Raw genomic sequence first — 18714 nt, forward strand, 5'->3', positions numbered from 1 at the left:
TTTCAGTGTTCGAATAAGTTATGTAAGCGTCTGTAAGATTTTCCATTTTTCTATAGGAGAGAAACAAGGACCTTCACTAAAAAGCTGTACATAAATGTAAATAGTATGCAGTAAACCCAGACTCGCATGAATTTATTACTGACATTGCAGTACTCCAGTATGACATTCTTCATAGCACTATAATGGATGTCAATACAGGCCCAAGCTGTCTACTTATTAGACACAAGCAAATTGGGCCCACATTGGTCCAAGACAGTGATGTGGGAGTAAGGCCACAGAAACCCAAACTGCATCATGGAACAGCATTACTCCAAGGCCAGCATTCAGAATGCTCTCCTCCTGCCATCTCCTATGGCAGTCTTAATCCTAATGCACCAGGGATTTACATTTAAACACTCAGCAAGATGAATGATAGTGATGATAGCATGTCCTGTCTGTCTGTCATGGAAACTTTGCGGTATTTAAACTTTTTTTTTCAACCATGACCTTCTTTATTCACACCACAAACTAACACTTTTATTCCCTCAAAGATGATCTGTGCCTTATGTAACTCACCGGCACTCATAGACGTCTTATGTAAGACTGTTACATCTGCCAAGTAGTCGACCCTTCAAGAGTAAGATGGAAGATCGGGCTCATACAAACAATTGATGCCAAGCAAAATCTTTGCTGTGTGGGTCAGGTCTAAATGTCAATCAGTCAGTCTTAGGAGTGATGCGATGTCTTTGAGTCTATCAATTCACAAAGGTTAGAGGTGGTCGAAAGTTTTAGTTTTAGAAGCAAATTTAACAAAAAACTTGAAACACAGTTCAATTTCTTATCCCTGAAGAATCGAAGAATAATGATCTTGACCTGTATGCCACCTCACATATTTTGTCGTCTGACAGACATAGGACAAATACATACAGTTTTGGAGAGAGGCACATAAAGAAAGACTGACTGTAAAGTTGTAGTTCTGTTATGGATCAGATAATTGAAAGATGTTGAAGTGTTTACGAATATAATATAGATAATATAATGTAGATGTCAGAACTTTTTAATTCCTATTTGGGCAGTCAGGAACATTTAAATGCTCTTACCTTGTTCTGTGTAATACAGTGGACGGCTCTGCTGTGGGCATCAGGCAGCGTGGAGGCAACTGTACCCGTGTTCATGTCAAATACCTGAAGGGACCGATCTGAACCACACACAAGAACGATGTCTGAGACAGCTTTTAAGAAAAGTTATGAGATCTATTATTTACAAACTAAAGGCATGCTGTAGTGGATATGCATGATGTATTTAGCCTTCTAAATAGTAATTTAAGATCATGTTTTATACAATATCTGACTCTACGTGGACAACAGATATTTTGAATAAATTATAAAAATATATATATTTTTAACACAATTAATTTCCAAAAACTAATTCTTACTTATTAAATGTAATGCTGTTTTAAACGCATATGGATTCTAGTGTATTGTTTAAAGACAGTGAGAGACAGTCTTCCTTTGCATGGTCTCCAATTACACTCTCTCAGATTACTTTTCAAAACAAATATCCAAATGGGTTTTTTAATGATATGCAAATGTTTCGTTAACTTGCATAGAAAATCAAAAGCTTTTTTTTACTATAATCAATGGTAATCCTTTTTTCCAGCCCCAAGCCCGGTGGTGCAATGTAACTCTACTCAGGATTTGGCTCATCCCAGCTCACTTCAGTGGATTTATTGGAAAATAATTGCATTGTAAACCCTAACAAGGGGCTGGAGTGCAGACATTCCTGAAAAATTACGGTAAACACTTAAATGATTTACAGTTAAGTTGGCAGTGGAAGCCCTGGGGTAACACGCGTTCACTTTGCTCTCCACAGCATCGGTGTGTAAAAAGATACGAGAGAAGAAATCATTGATTGCAGAGAACGTAGTGATGTCTGTTGCTGATGTCGTCGTAAAGCACTTCGCCAATTTGACAACACTCCGTTGCTGATATCTAAGAAGAAAAAGAAGAAGCTGCATCATTTTCTAAACCAGTTAAGGTGACTATAGGATCGAAATTAGAACATAATCACTCTGCACAACTATCTTCTTCTTCATCTGTCTGATCTACACAGCTGTTAAAGAGTATTCGCTAGCTTTAAAGACTAATTTTGATTTAGTTTTTTCTGTTTATGTGTTACTATTCACAAGATGTATCACACGTATAACTACCTAAAGAGGAAAAAGATCAATAAGCAACCTGGACTGCTAAAATATATGGGATTTACACACATTTCCCTGGTCTCCAGCATAAACCTGACAGCTTACAGTACACAGCCAAGCAATTTAGGTGGTAATGAGTGTCAGCAGTGTGAAGTGTGTGTGGTAGCAGCTAAATCAAGCCAGACCCTCGTCAATTCAGTAACCAAGCAAGCTTAAGCAACAAAGCCCTACATTGAGGACATAAGTCTCAGATAATGTCAAACCTTTGATCTATATTCCCCCTTTACCTGCATTGCAAATGTTGTTGCAATCAATATATTTACATCAGTGGTCATTATTATAATATATGGGTGACTAGAGGTGAAAAGTGGCCTATGATTGGTTTAAATCACTGAAAAATGCACTTACTACCCTGCGATTATTGTTAATGTTCTCTTGAGAAAGGCACTTAACACCCAATGCGTCAGTGTTACTGTTTAGAGGCCAATAAGAGTGTGGTCATAATGTGCATCGTTGAGGTTTGATTGTATGCTAATTTAACTGTGTAACACAATTAGATATAGCAAATATGTCATGATAATTCTCTACCAGACCAGTACTATGCCCTACATTTCTTTCAGCTGTATTCTCCCTATGGCTTCCAGGGAAAATAGATTTACAAATACTAGAATATAAAAAGGCACACGCAGTATAGTATACAGTATTGATATAGAAATATATATATATGGAATATATGGAATATTACAATAAAATCCCTTGATTCTTGTAAAAAATGTTTGTACAGACCAAGAGTACATTTTGAGATAATTTAGTACAAAGTGACAACTAAGATGTTAATAATAATGAATGGTTGGATACACTGTCAGTACTGTTATGTTGATTCACCATTGCTACACTGTGTTAAATACACACAAAAACATGCATTTCTGCTGTCAATTACATGAGACCAATAGCGTCATATGACCAAGCTGTCACCAGTGTGTTCAGTTGTGTGAAAAACTAAGATTCAGCTTGGAAACCAAAAGAGACCAGACTATAGTTCTATCATATTTTTACTTTATTTTTATTGAATAGTGTATTACGTTTTAATATTGGAACCAAAAATGACATGCATAAGAGAATAAACTAAATCCTTAGCTAGTATATGCATCACTATCAAGTATACATGCTACACTGTTCTGCACAAGGATCCCTTGTAATTACCTTTTAATGTTGTCTCGTGTGATGTCCACATTATACAGGTACAAGTAGAGAGAGGGTCCAGATGCCAGAAGCAGAAACTTGTCGAGGTAATAAAACTGAGCACCTCTAATGGGTTTGGAGAACATACTGTCGCCCTAAAGGAGGAAAGACAGAAGACACAAATCAAACTTATCTCTCATAATTATTGAGACATTCATGAAGCAAGAAATGTTATTACTATAATAAAAATGTGTCCTAATTTAATTTTATAAGAGGAATAATTCAAAAGAAAATAATATTTTATGTCCCTCCTAATTTTCTTTTTTAATTACGTCACTGAAGTTAAAAAACAGACAAAGACCTTGGAAAAAACACAGGTTCTAAATAGTTTTGTCTAGCTGTGTATTCCATGTTGCCTGAAGGGGAACTAAATCAAAGCCACGGCTGAATTCTTTAAGCAATAAAGGTAAGTGATGTTTAATTGCTCAAAATGACACATGCAACACCCTCAACTGGGGAGAGATAATCTGCACATACTGTCTATGTTATCCCATTAAACCCACTAGAATATTTATAGATTTTTGTGTCTTTATAGTTCATATTCCTTTCTAGAATTTTCATGTATAACTGTACAAAGCTATTTGTAATTATGGCTCACCCCAGCAGAGCTGTGGTCCCTAAATAGACTTGCATTTGTTGCCAATTTCTTTCACAAGACCCCAACCAGTCAAAGGTTCCATACCTAGCCAAGCTCTAAACAACCTCACTGAATGGAGAAAAGCAGGTTTGGTAAGCATCAGCTCTGGGGAAACCCCAGATTTTGTTTGCACTTGGCAAGGGGAAATAGACACACTTTTGACTGTCCCATTAAATGTGATACCCAATGAAGTAAGGAGGGTCTGCGTATGATCAGAGTTTTGGATGCTCTGAGTCCAGCAGATGCTTTGAATGACAAAGTCACTATCTTTGAGTCAAGAAACACACTATTACGTCATCCCAATTCATTCTGTTTTCTCTTTTTATCTCCATGAGAATTAGAAGAAAAATGTGAATTAAGCAAGTTTATTTTTTTCCAATATGTCAAAGATACGCTTTGAACATTACCCAGAAATCCTCCTGCAGAAGCTTTTTACAAAAGTGTGCCAGTTTCTCATGTGTTACAGACAAAACAAATACGATAATATACATCATAGCATCTCTTTTCACCACTGTATAATATAGTTAACCCTTTACATCACCCTAAATACGCGTCTCTTAATACTGTATGTTACTTAATCAAAAATCCAAACCTGAGACATTATACTTTGAAAACATGTTCTTGAGAACAACAAATGAACACAGTTTTGATACAGCAGAAACCACCTTTTTTTTACTGAGAGGGGAAAATGCGTACGGAATGTGTCTTTAGTAATTGTTTTATACTTTTAAATCAATTTGAGTGTTAGACCTTCAGAGAGAGGACATTTTTGCAATATGAGGTCACTCTGGCTGGGTCACAGTTTTATTGTGACTAGGACTTGAGTGATGTTTGATAAGGACTTAAATTCGGGTACGTAGTGGTTAAGATAAGAGTTTTAAGGTCTGAATGAAATCCATAAAAAAAGGAATAAAATACACATGTACAAGGTTGTATTTGTGAATGCACAGAACATTTACCATGATAATTGCTGGCTCTGGGCTGCCATGGGTCCAGATTCGCAGTGACTGGTCTTCTGACGCACTCAACCACCACTGTCTGTTGAGGCTCCAGCTCACACTGCTCACTGGCTTGTCATGCCCTGCTTATAAAGAGAGAGGTATGAAATTAACCTGGAAACAGCGTGTGGCTGCAACATATACTTTTATGGTGAAATTCAGAGAGTCAGGCAGATGGAAGAGAAGAGGCACATGGTGACCTACTGGCCACCTCACGTTCTGTCCTCTTATCTCTGCTGCCCCTTTGTGGAGACTGTGTTCCTGCTGCTCTTCAGCCATCAAGTGTTAAAGATATGCTTGACAATTATGGTTACCCCTTCTTTGCTATTCTGTGTTTACTTTACTGCCTAGGATCACTGGTTGGCAGACAGAACTGACTGGTCTTAGTATTGTTCTAATTTTTGATACTGTCTAAAATAAGTAATGGCATCAGATCAAACCTAGCTGGTGTCAAATGCCGTGCCCTTTTCAGCTTTCTTTTTCTATCATCACCTAGGTTTTACTGTTTGGCAAAAACAAAGACGGCATGTACTAAATTCCTGCATTGGAATATAACCAAACCAGGCTTTTCCTGGTAAAAGAGAACTCTTTATCTACTATTTTGACAGTGACAGCTGAGAAAGTATAATATTTGGAAATTTGTGGATCCTTTCATCTTAAGCCATGGATCTATTTCAAAGTACGTTTATCAAAAATTTACCAAATAAGGCTGACCTAAATCCAAGCTGAGGATGAACTTCTTAGTATTGTCTTCCTCAGCATCTTCAGGGGGAAAATCCTAACCTTTGATGGCTGTGTTAATTATTAAAGCCCTATCATAAAAAAATATCATGAATAATGCATCAAATTAATCATTCAAATGCACTGCTTACAAAAACACTGAGGTGATTGAGGGCAAATACTGAATAACCCGGATGGTTTTAAGGTGTAGATACTCATGACCACATGACCAGGTATGGATACTCATGACCAACCGTCTACACGCACCTGTGTAGACAGTTGGATTGCCAGCAAGGGAGGTCTTGTACAATAACACAGTGCTGTCGCCAAGACCACACAGTATTTGTTTTCCCTCACCTGGGAGAGACAGGGAAACACAGAATGGTTTTAGTAGGATTTTTCAGTGAACAGCCGACTTATTATTACCAGAAAACAGGAACTTTTTTTATAAATGTAGCGGGGAAGTTAGGTGTTTTGTCTGAAACAGGAACACTTATCGTAAAAATGCTATATAATTATTTAACGACAACAAATAACTGGTCTTAATTTACTGCCAATTATACTTCATAAATAATATTTTTATCTTCGATCACCCTTCCAGTAGAGGATGTACAAAACTGGATGCAGTATGTAAATCTTTTCTGTTTGCAATGCAATGCTTAAAATTCTGTTACTGCTGACAAAATACTAGTAATCCATTCTCCAATGGATCTTTGCAATCCAAATAAATGTCAAATGACATCATTCAATGCCTTCATGTTGTTGCAGTATCATGGAGGACCATCCTACGATCCTGACACATGATCAAGGGGTAGTTCTTAGTGTTCAACTGAGGGCTCAAACTAAATTTAAGTAGTTTAGCCTTTACACAGACATAATCAAGATCTAGGACTGACTTGAATATATATTTATATAATGTTTAAGATATTATGGACAGTATTACAGTAGCTAAATTGTCTCACCTGAATACTCAAGGCAGTGGACTGGCTTATTGACAACGCTTAGTTGAATGCGTGGAATAGTAGGTGCTGCAATGTCTGCTGGATAATCTCTGAGGAGTAGACCTCTAAATGACAAACAATAAGTTTAGTGTATATATCAACAAAAACATTTGAACATTTTCTTAACATTGTATATTAAATGATGGGACTGCTTACATATTTTTGTTAGGCTTTTTAGAGGAGCGATTCTTCTGGCTATTTGTTTTAGGTGAAAACATAATATTTCTGAAAAGCAAAAGCAAAATCAAAATATTCCTGTTATGTTTCGTGTATCATTTGATTTGATTCATGAAACCTAATTTCATACTGTATGTTTTGGATATGGTGTGTTTAACTTCATTTTTCATTTCAATCTTCCTCTAACTTGAATTTACATTAAAGTTGCTCTTAACCCTAATCCAAATTTTGGAAAGCAATACACTGTAAATTGATTTACTATTAGGCAAAAAGTCACTCTCTGAACCTACCTTGGGGCACTGGTGTATCCAGATGACTTCACTTTCGAATGGAAAACCAGAGGCTGCTCCTTTATTGCTCCTTTGTAAAAAAAATATAAGGTGGTTCATTACACAAAGACTGATAAACACAAGTATGTTCATGAGTATACATGACCTACATCTGTACATACTCAAAACTAAAATAAAAGATACTAAAAGACAGAGTCCCATTTACAAATAAGTAGATGTAACAATATGAGTCAAAAGTTGAAGGAAAATATGACCTCTGATTATTAGTTTCCATAATTAGGATAGAATTATTCCTTATACTGTGGTGGCTTTTCACAGAGAATACTAGGAAAGGAAGAAATAGTATTATTGGGTGACCACTCCGTGCTGTGAGCATTAAGTGCATCAGCCACAAACTGTGGGATGGCTCATTCTGCTCCCTGTTCACTGTCAGTGCCTTTACTATATTACAATGAGCTCACTTTTTCCACAACCATTAAAATGTGTAAGGCTTTCCAAAAAACTGCTCTCCTGTCAAATACAGGCAAAGCAAGGAAAAGTCACATAATCTCTGAGTGGCAATTTAGGATTTAAATTGCACCAGAACAAAATATAATGATTTTTTTTACAGCCTTGACTTCAATTTAGTTGACTAGCAAAACTAAGTAAACCAGGACAAGTCAACTATGTATTTGAGCTCTTAAGATACAGCTCTTTAATTTCTTTCCATGCAATTATATATTTTACCCAGCTATCGGTTTTTTTTCAGTGACAGTAATTCATTAATTGTGTAAGGTACCGCAACTGAGTAACAGATTGCTAACTAATTTAAAGTAGTATCTTATGTACTATATTTAAAAATATTTAATGGCATTTGAATTATTCCTCAAAGATTTTAGAAAAAGAAATCTGATAACAGAATCCCGGATGAGAATCGATAACAAGCAAACCTTTGGTTAATAACTTTATATCAGGTAACCTAAATAAGCTAACCCGGCTGTGAATCCTTTACCTAGTGTTTGAGTGCAAGTTGTCCTTCTTAAGCTCTCGGAAAACTCTGTGTAGGCCCGTTTTCAACACAATAATACATTTAATACGAATGAAACCAGTCAAAAAAAAAAAGCAAATCTGGATCTCTTTTCAACCCTCTCTTATCTGAGTGTTTTTTTTATCTTTGATCAGCAGTGCCAATGTTCACTAAACTTTTCTCTTTAAGGTTTATTTCCTGTAACCTCTGAACAACTACTATGTTCCCTTTTTCTTTGGATTTTGAAGTGAAATGTGTCTGTCAATTTATATGTTTTTTTTTTTTTATCTGTCCAGCCTCAAAGGATAACAGTGTTGATACTACTATTACTACTACTACTACTACTACTACTACTACTACTACTACTACTACTACTACTACTACTACTACTACTACTACTCATCCTGTGTTGCTTCTGTGAATTTTCTATTTAATTCCTTAGTTCAGATTTCTCCATTAAGGGGTCTTCATTGTACCAGGTGTTTACAAAGCAAATGTAGACGCTTTTGTGAACCAGGTAGTAAACTTGGGTCAAATTGGTATTTATATCAGCCAAAAGGACATAACAAATGCTTGTCAATGAAAGGTCTTGTGACACTAGTTGCTCTCATGTTGCACTTTCCTCCATTCCTTGCGTAAGGTGAGGTACTGCAAGTAACTTTTGATCCAGAACAGATGACATGCAGGAAATTTTAGGCCAGAAATCGAATTACCTGGCAATACAATCACTTGGCATTGCTCAACAGCCATATTAACCCCCTGTTGATATATAATGGTCATTTAGTTTTATAGGGTAGTAAAAATTTCACAATTTATGCTGACTTCACTCTAGACGCTTTTTGAAGGGAGTGTTTCAGACAAATTTCCAAGTCCAGTCATATCTGCGTAAAATCACAGCGGTTTGCTGTGTGCTCTTTTTACAGCATTCATTATGTTGGACTCAGCCTAGACTGTCTTAACAATTACAGCAAAGAAGTTACATAATAATGAAATTCATGAGTCTAGCTTTAAAAATGTGGATGTTTAGCTTGATGCAACGACTAAAGTAGCAACAACTGATTTATGTTACAATAAGGTTCTATTTAAGACCAAAAACTGGTTATTAATATAACTTAAAATATACATCACGTGTTTGGTTTCTGTGATTTTAAGAAGAGACAATGATTTGTTTTACAGTTTGGTTTGTCTGGCGGCTGTGGCGTAGTGGGGCAAGACACTTCTCCAATCAAGTTGCTCCCGCAAGACAGGCTTGCCATCGGTGTGGACTGGATGTTGCATGAATGTTAGTTAGAGTCTGATGGTGGCACCTTGCATGGTAGCCTGTCATCAGTGTGTGAATGGGTGAATGATATGTAATATACTACTGATTGTAAGTCGCTTTGGATAAAAGCGTCTGCTAAATGACTGTAATGTAATGTAATGTCTGCATTGGAAGGGACAAGGCTCAGGCCAGCCCTGGAGTTTATTCTAAAATAAACCACTAACTCTTGTTTTTAGGAGATGGGAAAACTCAGACCTCCCTCTGAGTTAGCTGTTGAACGTAGCCCAAGAAAAAGAAATAATTCAACCTTCTGAAAATGTATAAACCATAGCAGGTATACATGTCTCTGAGATATTATTTTGACTGTAACAAGAGTCTCTGGTATGAGTTATTGCCTTACTGACCTGTAAAAAGTGGGTCACACAGTAGGATAAAGGAGACAGAGTAGAAGTAAAAAGGTATGAGATGTGCAGTAACTGAAGACTGACAGGAATCAAGAATATGGAGCCAAACTAAGGGTCTGACAGCAAGATAAATCATGTAGCACCTTAAAAATATGCTGCCTATGTGGAACATATGTGGAGCACACTGGGAGGAAATGTACAAAGAGGGCAAAGAATTGAGTACTATATGTGGCTATGTGAATAAAATACTAATCACAATATCCAAATTTAATAGACAGCTAGATGTAAAGTTGTGAACTACATTTACTAAACAATAAGGCACTCTATACGGTAGTTGCTGTGAAGCACTGACTAATGGTAAAGCAGTCAGAAGCATGAAACACTTTCCTCTTTAATTCAAACTGGACTAGTCAAGGCCTCTCAGTCCAATGTGTGTCACAGATTGTTGTTTCAATCTCACTCTACTATAAACCAGTAAAGAGTGCTTGATGCTCTATGTCATGTAAAAGCAAGGTGATGCGTGGCAGCAGCCATTCAGATGCTTTTGTAGATGATAACCCAGTATTTTCTTACATAAATCTAAGCCTGCCCCTCCTTTTGAAATTTTAGACATTGGTGACATTTGAGGACAGAAAAAGGCTCTATAAAGTTACATGTTCCTCATAAAAAAAAGAATTGGTGTATTAAATTCATCTGTATTTTTATGTTAACAATAATTCCTGTTTGGATCACTTTCTACTGAAGACTTAGATACATTAAAAGTCAGTTCTGAACTTGCAATCGAGGCCAATCAATGCCAATTGCTGCTTTAGTAGTCCCCTGATATCCTAACTATAAAACAACTTAATAAGGCAAAACTCAGGCATTGCACTTCAGAAAAAGTGACATCATGCAAAAAGTGATGGCAGCAGATTATCATCATCTCAAAAAGCCAAGTCCTGGTTCACTTTATGATTATGTAATGTGGCGGTGTGACGTGACAACAGATATCTAATCTACACTCACTGTTCTTTTGGAAAAGCTGCATAAGACTTAAAATTGAAAAAACATTTTCCTTTCCAGGTCTCACAGAGGTTTATGGTGTGATTTGTTTACAATTCTGCAGCTTTCCTTAAGAATATAGAGATTCATGAGGGCAGCGTGGCGGGTTGCACTAGTCTGTAAATGTTTGCGGTTTTTGGTCTGTCACTGCACTCATGCAGCACTTCTGGACTCCCCTGAAGATCCCATACAAAGTCTGGCACTGGCACCTCACTTCACTCCAGCTGTGGGGAGCCAGGCTAATATTGGCTTTCTCAGCAGTTACTCTCTGTGTGAGCAACATGCAAACCACAGCATATTGTACTGTAGGTCTCCAGTAGAATAGTTTCAAGCTGCCAGATCCTAATGATACACCAAAGAACCACAAATAGGCTCACTTTACCAAGGAATCCACGACTGCAAGAAGCAACCGTACAACAAACTGAGCTAATTAATGAGAATGCATCAGTCTAAATGTGTTGTTCTCTTGCTGTTGCATAATTTGAAGCACCTGCCTATGTGGCACATGAAAACTGAAGTAAAACTGACCACATCAACACTGCCATTTTTTTCATCTTTCATATTTACAGATAATGAAGAGGTTCTCAGTAGCTATTGTAATAGCCAAACACACTTTCCATGAACCTACAACAAGTCATATTTAAGAGAACTGTCTGTGTCCAAGCCAAACAGACAAAGAACTAGATAAGGAGTGAACTATAAAATGGGTCGTACTTTTGAACCCAAGAGTCGTCAAACAGCAGTAGCTCCCTTTTTATTTTATGTGCATGAGCATAAGTGGGAGGGGAGTGAGGGTTCAGATGCTGACCTTTCTTTTTAGGATGCTCAGGCTCCTTCTTCTTTAACTCGGCATTCAGAGGAGATTCAAGCAGTGGAGGAGAACTGAAAACAAAAAAGGGAGGGAGGAAATGGGGAAAAGAGTTACTGGAAATGAAGGAGCAAAGCATTTTCCAACATTGTGGATTATTAGTCCTTCTAATTCTCAGTACCATGATATCGTTGACTCATGAAAAACCAGATGGCAAGAATGGTTATAATATGCCAAGTTAATATGGAAATGTCAGAGTCAGAGGTAGTTACAGGCTGGAGGCCAACTGAAAAACATACCATCCTTTTGTATATGTACTACTGCTGGTGAGGTCAGGTGACCAGTGTCTGAGAGAGACAACAACCACACCAACGAAAGCCTACAACTGAACTGTTTCTGCACATTTTAATAAGCTGACGTGATTGTTCTTTGGCTCATAAATTGCAAATTTGTTAAAAGCAGAAAAACACATAATGTTGATGAAATTATCAGTATTTATTGGTGCTGCTGGATTTAGCTAAATAATAATTTATGGAGGTACAGGTTATACCTGGAGGAATTTCATTCCTTCCCCAGAGCATTTTTTGTTAGTTTTTTGGCATTCATAAAGCAATGTTATTGTGAGAGTAATATTTTTTTAAATATTTTTCTGGATTAATTTTGTACATCCAGTACGGACAGCTTTATAAACCCATGCGGATTTAAATACTAAGACGTATAAAAAATGTTCACAGAGTTTAGTCATTCACTAAGCAGAGCAGTTCCAGGCTGGAGCCAAATGATTACATGAGCTACAGAAAGCAGTTGTTTTCTCTTGTACTAGTGGCACTGAATGAAAAAAATGACATAATAACTGAATATTATTTACAATACAAGCAGCTGAAATACATACTATGGTACCTGGGTTCCAGCCACTGTGTACAGGATACTAAACTATGCAAGGACCAAGTGTCCATGAAACACTGACTTTTTACTAACAGAACTGATTTGTTACTTTGATCTCTTAATTAAAGGGAGCAAGCAAAAAGGACAATTTGTCTTCTAGGGAGTCACCATACCAATATATACCAATGCAGCATTACAAAGTATTTGCCCTTAACTCCAGGTTTACCTGGGGAATACCGAAAAGCCTTCACCGCAAGCCCAGGTCCTCCTGAGGTCACAGAGACGTAACTCCAACAGGACCACACATGGAGTAAACAAAGAGCTCACTAAAAACACCATCTGTGTGACAAGGAATTTGAGAATGAATTAACAGTAAAACAATTGTATCATTTCATTATTATTATAAAATGATCAAATAAAAATATACCTTCATGAATAGTGTTGAGGAAAATATAGACAATGATAAGTCAGGGTGTTTTACCCTGCATTACAACACATTATTGGTTCTCCGTATGAACAGAAAAAATACCACTTTACTTCAGGAATGTAAAAATGTATATTTCACATAATCCTAGAGAGGATGGTAAAAAGGTTTAAGGTAATAACAAGGGACTGACTTCAGTGGTTCATACTGTAGTGACAATGTCATTTTTATAAATTCAGCAGTTGAACTTTTTTTTAAACTTTTATCATCATATACTAACAACATTCACCAGAAATGACAGAAGGAGCTAGGCCTGCACGATCTTCAGCAAGTGGTCTGACTGAATGCCTTTATGTGGTTTATTAAGATAGTTTGGGCATTACTCACAGAGTTATCCCGGCCTGGAGAGATTGACCACGACCCAGCCGTTGTGACGCTCAAGTTGGGGTAGTCTAGAAGAACGAAAACATCAGTCATGAGTTTGGTGTCTATAATTCCCTTTAGATTTGAAAATCAATCACTGTTTCTAAGAAAGAAAGCTAATCTTATATCATCTCTGCTAAAGTAGAGTAATGGTGCACTGGTTAGCTTAAAGATATCACAGCGTACAGTAACGATAGGGGAAGTCACACCACCACCAGCTTACCTTTGAAACATAGTGCTGTTAGGAGTTCTGAGGTAGCCAGATCAACCACATACAGGCCATCAGAGCTTCCAATACATAACCAGCTGTTGTCCCTGAAGGAGCCACACAGAAAAGTAAGGGAAAACACTGTTTAAGGATTCCTCCTTGAAAGCACTTTTTCAGATAATTTGGGGAAAGACAATGTAACCACATACTAAAGAAAAACATACTGATGTGATGGAGTGGCAAGGCGTGCACGCCATAGGAGTAGAGGTTTTTATTCAAGTTTCCTTTCACTTCATGTAGACTAAACTATGTACACGCAGCAAGATGGAAACTACTGCCACAGCGAGTAGAGAGGAGTGGAAACTTAGCTTAAAGGATCCTTTTCATCCACTTCCTGAGCTACATGCTGGGGCTATAATAGTGTCCGCAAAATTTTGTGTTTTACTGCATCATTATTTTCATGCTGAGCCTGTTGCGGCCGTACAGGATGGAGACAATTAAAGCAATCGTATGAAGATGTTTATGTGATAATTGCATTCAAATAAATCGTTTGTCGAGTAAGGCTTACTGCCTTATGTAAATGTTTTGATGATAAAGACTCAAACTAAAGTAGACTGAAAGTGTCCTGTTATTTGCTAGTGTTTGTTAAGTGTAGTTCTATTATACAAAGAAACAATTGTTTTAAAAACAATAACTCATTTGAAGCACCAGAACCATTTTGAGTCCTACTATGCACTGATACTGTTATACTACATTTCAACAGTAAAAACAGTGAGTTATTCTTCCAGCTGCATGTTTATCACATAATACACCGAGCAAAATTGTTTTGTTAAATTCCATTTACTCTAATTGTGGACAGACTTCAAGCAGTTGATGAACTACAGTTTACGCTAAATGTGCCGTCTGTTCAAGCTGAAAAGTAAAGATTATGTAGATACTGCTCTGAGATCCCATGCTTTGCTTAGGGCAACAGGGAATCAACGTCCATTTCATTCCAGTGGACCATAAAATAAACAGAGAGTTATGTCAGTGCTTTTTAAGTGCCTGCTTCCTGTCATAACATCAAAAGTTTTAACACCGTGAAACAGATTATGCCACGGGCCTGTAAAGTTTCCTGTTATGTGAGAAGTTTCCTTTAGTGTTCTCTGTGACTGCATGGACACGTGCAGCAAATAGCCCATTAAGATGTGACATTCAGTTCTGGATTTTTTTCCCAGGCTTTTTCTGATAAAATAACATCTACAAAGTGTTACCGGCAGAAATGTGCAGCTATTTTCTTTTCATGATAACTGTGTTTGCATTGCTTTCGGAATACTTTCCTGGATCACATACATATATTTTACCTTGTGGAAATAAGAACAAATTGAGCCCTTGAGAATGACAGCAGTGTTGACAGTATGACGTCTTTCTTCAACATTAAGATTCCTTGTCACACATGAGGTATAACAGTTCTTCTTTGTGGTAAAGTCAAATAATAAGGTCCATTCATCATTTTGAGCACTTGAGAGAGAGACTGGTCTCTATGCTGACACTAGGAAATCCACCTTGGACAATATGATTTCCCTTCCATCTATGCATCCAACCTTCAGACTACCGTAACAAAGGTTAAAATATTGTTACCTTAGGTCTCTTAGCACATGCGGAGCCCTCTACTGGACACTATAGATAACACTCTCCTCCAATCCCAAGTATGTATTCGCCCCCTGAACATTTGCATAAGTGTAGCTGGCCAGTTGGACGTGCCTACCTGAATGCATGCAGACCCCACATATCCACAGTATATAAGGCAGTACACACCGCTGCCTGACTATTCTTTTTCTCTTCAGCGCTTGTTACTGACACTTCTGCAATCACCACAGCTAAACACGGGCTGTCTGGTTAGCCAATAGCACAGCACTGAGTCAGGAGTTTACTGTGGTAACCATGACCCAGAAATCATGTAACTACTATAAACTTTTCACACTGTTTATCAATGGTATGGAGATCATGCACTTACTTTATATGCTCACTACTGGTGTCAGTGAATGATTTACATAGAGCCATTCTGAGGACAGGTTTTGAAGTCTCCACTTCATCTACAGCTGATTGTTCTGTGAACCCTGCAAGAAAATATCAAAATAGCAGGGTAAAGTAATGCGTTCTAATTGATTGTCTCTTTCTGTCATGTAGCTTAAAAAGAGTTATAGGATTTAGGCAAAAGCATTTGATCAAAGTTGTTACCAAAGTCAGTACTAGATATTCTCAGTCATTGGTTGTTTGATAGATCAGTAACATCACCTGCTTGGTCGCTCACAGTCCCTTGGTGCGTTTGATGTCTTTTTTCCATCTTGTGAAGGTCCATTTTGGTCACCAGGTGACACTTGTGGTCATCAGGGAGTGAAAAGCACCACAGCTAAAACAAACAGGTACAGGTGTGTTACACAGCTTTTGGAATTAAATCTTCTGATAGTGATTATGAGCTGTTAAGGGCTGTGTGCGTCAGTCACTAACCTGTCCGTCAGTTGAGCCAGTGATGATGTGCCTGTTCTCCTCCAACAGCAACACACTGAGCAGTGGAGAGGCTAAAGAATTGAAGAATTGGCTTTAGCTATGTTTCAATCATTTTGGAAGCCCTGACTCCTTTACAACAGCCACTTTACAAAACATGCTATTTGAAATTTCAATTTTTACTCCCAAAGTTTGAAGTGCTTGAAATCAAACCTAACCAGTGCTTAAAGATAAGACTCTATATTTGGATACTTGAAGTAATATACTAACAGATCCTGATTTTGAAGAGATTCCACTAATAATAGTTATAAAAATAGTAAAATCATACCTGAAAGCACAAAAGACTGGTAGCAAACAGCTTCAGCTTTTAAATCCCACACCTAAATAAAAAGACATGGAAAAGTACTTTCTAGTTATTAAAACTCAATTACAGTATGTGTTATATTTGGTTTGAATCAAAAGTGTGATTATTGTTTTGCTCTATCATTTGCAAATCTTAATTCAGTACTTTAAAAGTGCGGTCCTCTGATGTGGTGACAAGAATGTCTTTGTTCCAGGGACAGAACTCTGCTGACGTTAAAGGTCCGAGGTGGCAGGTCAAAGTGGAGATCACTTTATGTCTCTGAAGTGGAAAACAACAACAAAACTTGGATAGGATAAAGGGGTTGACCTAATATGGCTACTAAACTAACACACAAAAACAATATTACACATCTTTTAATAGAGCTGTGTGGGGCTGCCCCCTCTTAGTCAACTAATTGGTCTTTTACTTCCAAGTTTTTAATGCTTTTTTCATGCTTAATAACTAATTTCCAAGAAACTTAAGAGCACATCTCTTGATATAGTTTACATACTGAGTCAACATATAGTGCCAACCCATAACCTTAAATGTATTCATTCATTCACACCAAAGGAAACTATGAAAATGTGCTTCATCTTGTACCTTTGAGCTGAGAATATACACAGTTGCTCCTGAGCATGCTGCCACTCGTTCATCAGAGAAACAGAATGAAAGATGGACCACTTCACCCAGTAAAGTCCCAATAACTGTTCCAGCTGCTGCTTTACCTGCAAACAAATCAATCAGTCTGTTTATATTCAAAGCAATGAAAACCAGGAGCATAGTAGATATGAGTAATCTATCTGTGAATATTTTACCAAATGGCATGCTTGTTAAGATTTTAAATCAGGAAAATGATCATACTTACAGTACAGCATATGATATATGTGCGACAAGGATGCTGTATGTAGGAGCCATTTAGCATGGTTATTTATATTTTCTAGATATAGTTGTGTATATTTATGGACTACAGCATTTTGACCACTAGATGGTAGTATGCACCTACTAGTCTAAGAGGTAACACTGGTCAAGGGTTGTTTGTCAGTTGTTTTAAGGTTAGGGGTGAACAGGAAGATTGGTGAGCAAAGGTGAGGGAATTCAGGGTTCTTTTTTTAAAGCAGACACTGGAATAGTAAACGTATTCATGTAACCAAAGATACCATGCTGTTTGGACATTCAATCGCCGGACGTGTGTCAAGAACAAGGAATTAAACTGGTAGGCCATTATAATGAAGGTTATGAGGAAAATATTGAGGTAAGAACAAAATAAACAGCACTGAATTAAACTAATGTTGAAGACAATTGACTAAACTCTGATCAGGGTACCAACATCATAGTGCATGCATTGCACAAAAACACACAGAAACATTTTACTCACCCTCCTGTGTTCTCTTCTGGCACAGTTCAATATCCCAGACAATGATATAGTCAGCAGAGGCAGAGCAGAGGAGAACAGGACTGCTTCGTGTCCCAAAGGTCATGGCACTGATCTCTCCATGGTGGCCAGTTAGCAGCAGAGGCTGTGGACAAACATTTAAGTTAGACTGTAGCATTAGTAAAATACACAAATTAATTCTACATGTGGCTCCTGGATGATGGGTTAAATCATAAAGAGATTCATCTAATCTTTCTCCATCTTAAAAAAAACAACAATATAAATAATAAGACTAGATGTTATTTAGTCTCACATGGTTGTATTCCATCTTAAATCCATTTAATCCACATTATTACAATTTTGAGGTGTTTTGTGCAAACAAGGAACCAAACTTTGTTAACAAACCTTCTGCTCTATGTGCACATTACTGTAAATCAGCATCTCCTTGCCATGCAGTGGGATACCACAATACCAGTGACAACATGCGAGTTGTAGGTGCGAAAGAAGCCCATCACAAGTTAAACTGAGCTTTTCAATCACCATCTTTGCTCCTGTACACACACACGAACAATTGTTTGAGTAGTGTGTAATGTTGCAGGTTGCTAGGACACACTGGCACCACGCTCATTTCCGTTACAAAAGATTGTCTATTGAAAAGAGACGTTTCACACACAACTAAAAGAAAACGCACCTTGTTATGGTAAATATGCGCCGGCCTCTTGTTTCTTTCATACGCTAGGTGTCGTCAACGCTTCCATTGTGTTATTATCTCTGAACACTACATATTTCTTGGCATAAGCGGTGCGTT

At 37.4% G+C, this 18714-nt stretch overlaps 1 protein-coding gene across 1 annotated transcript in view; it reads right to left on the bottom strand.

Moving 5' to 3' along the window:
* Window positions 1-18449, bottom strand: part of wdr27 (WD repeat domain 27) — a 37747-nt gene extending 19298 nt beyond the window's left edge. Inside the window, exons 1-20 of the mRNA XM_054600761.1 lie at window positions 18312-18449; window positions 17910-18051; window positions 17135-17259; window positions 16700-16813; window positions 16520-16571; window positions 16195-16265; window positions 15982-16096; window positions 15701-15803; window positions 13720-13811; window positions 13461-13525; window positions 12876-12988; window positions 11765-11838; window positions 7245-7314; window positions 6934-7002; window positions 6739-6842; window positions 6044-6133; window positions 5018-5139; window positions 3383-3516; window positions 1873-1970; window positions 1080-1201 (exon numbers count right to left, since the gene is read on the bottom strand). Coding sequence (XP_054456736.1) covers window positions 1080-1201; window positions 1873-1970; window positions 3383-3516; window positions 5018-5139; window positions 6044-6133; window positions 6739-6842; window positions 6934-7002; window positions 7245-7314; window positions 11765-11838; window positions 12876-12988; window positions 13461-13525; window positions 13720-13811; window positions 15701-15803; window positions 15982-16096; window positions 16195-16265; window positions 16520-16571; window positions 16700-16813; window positions 17135-17259; window positions 17910-18051; window positions 18312-18449 — 2013 coding nt within the window. The remainder of the gene's footprint in view (window positions 1-1079; window positions 1202-1872; window positions 1971-3382; window positions 3517-5017; window positions 5140-6043; window positions 6134-6738; window positions 6843-6933; window positions 7003-7244; window positions 7315-11764; window positions 11839-12875; window positions 12989-13460; window positions 13526-13719; window positions 13812-15700; window positions 15804-15981; window positions 16097-16194; window positions 16266-16519; window positions 16572-16699; window positions 16814-17134; window positions 17260-17909; window positions 18052-18311) is intronic.
* Window positions 18450-18714: the final 265 nt, after the last annotated feature.

Source organism: Anoplopoma fimbria, chromosome 6 (assembly GCF_027596085.1).
Source record: "Anoplopoma fimbria isolate UVic2021 breed Golden Eagle Sablefish chromosome 6, Afim_UVic_2022, whole genome shotgun sequence".
NCBI lineage: Eukaryota > Metazoa > Chordata > Actinopteri > Perciformes > Anoplopomatidae > Anoplopoma > Anoplopoma fimbria.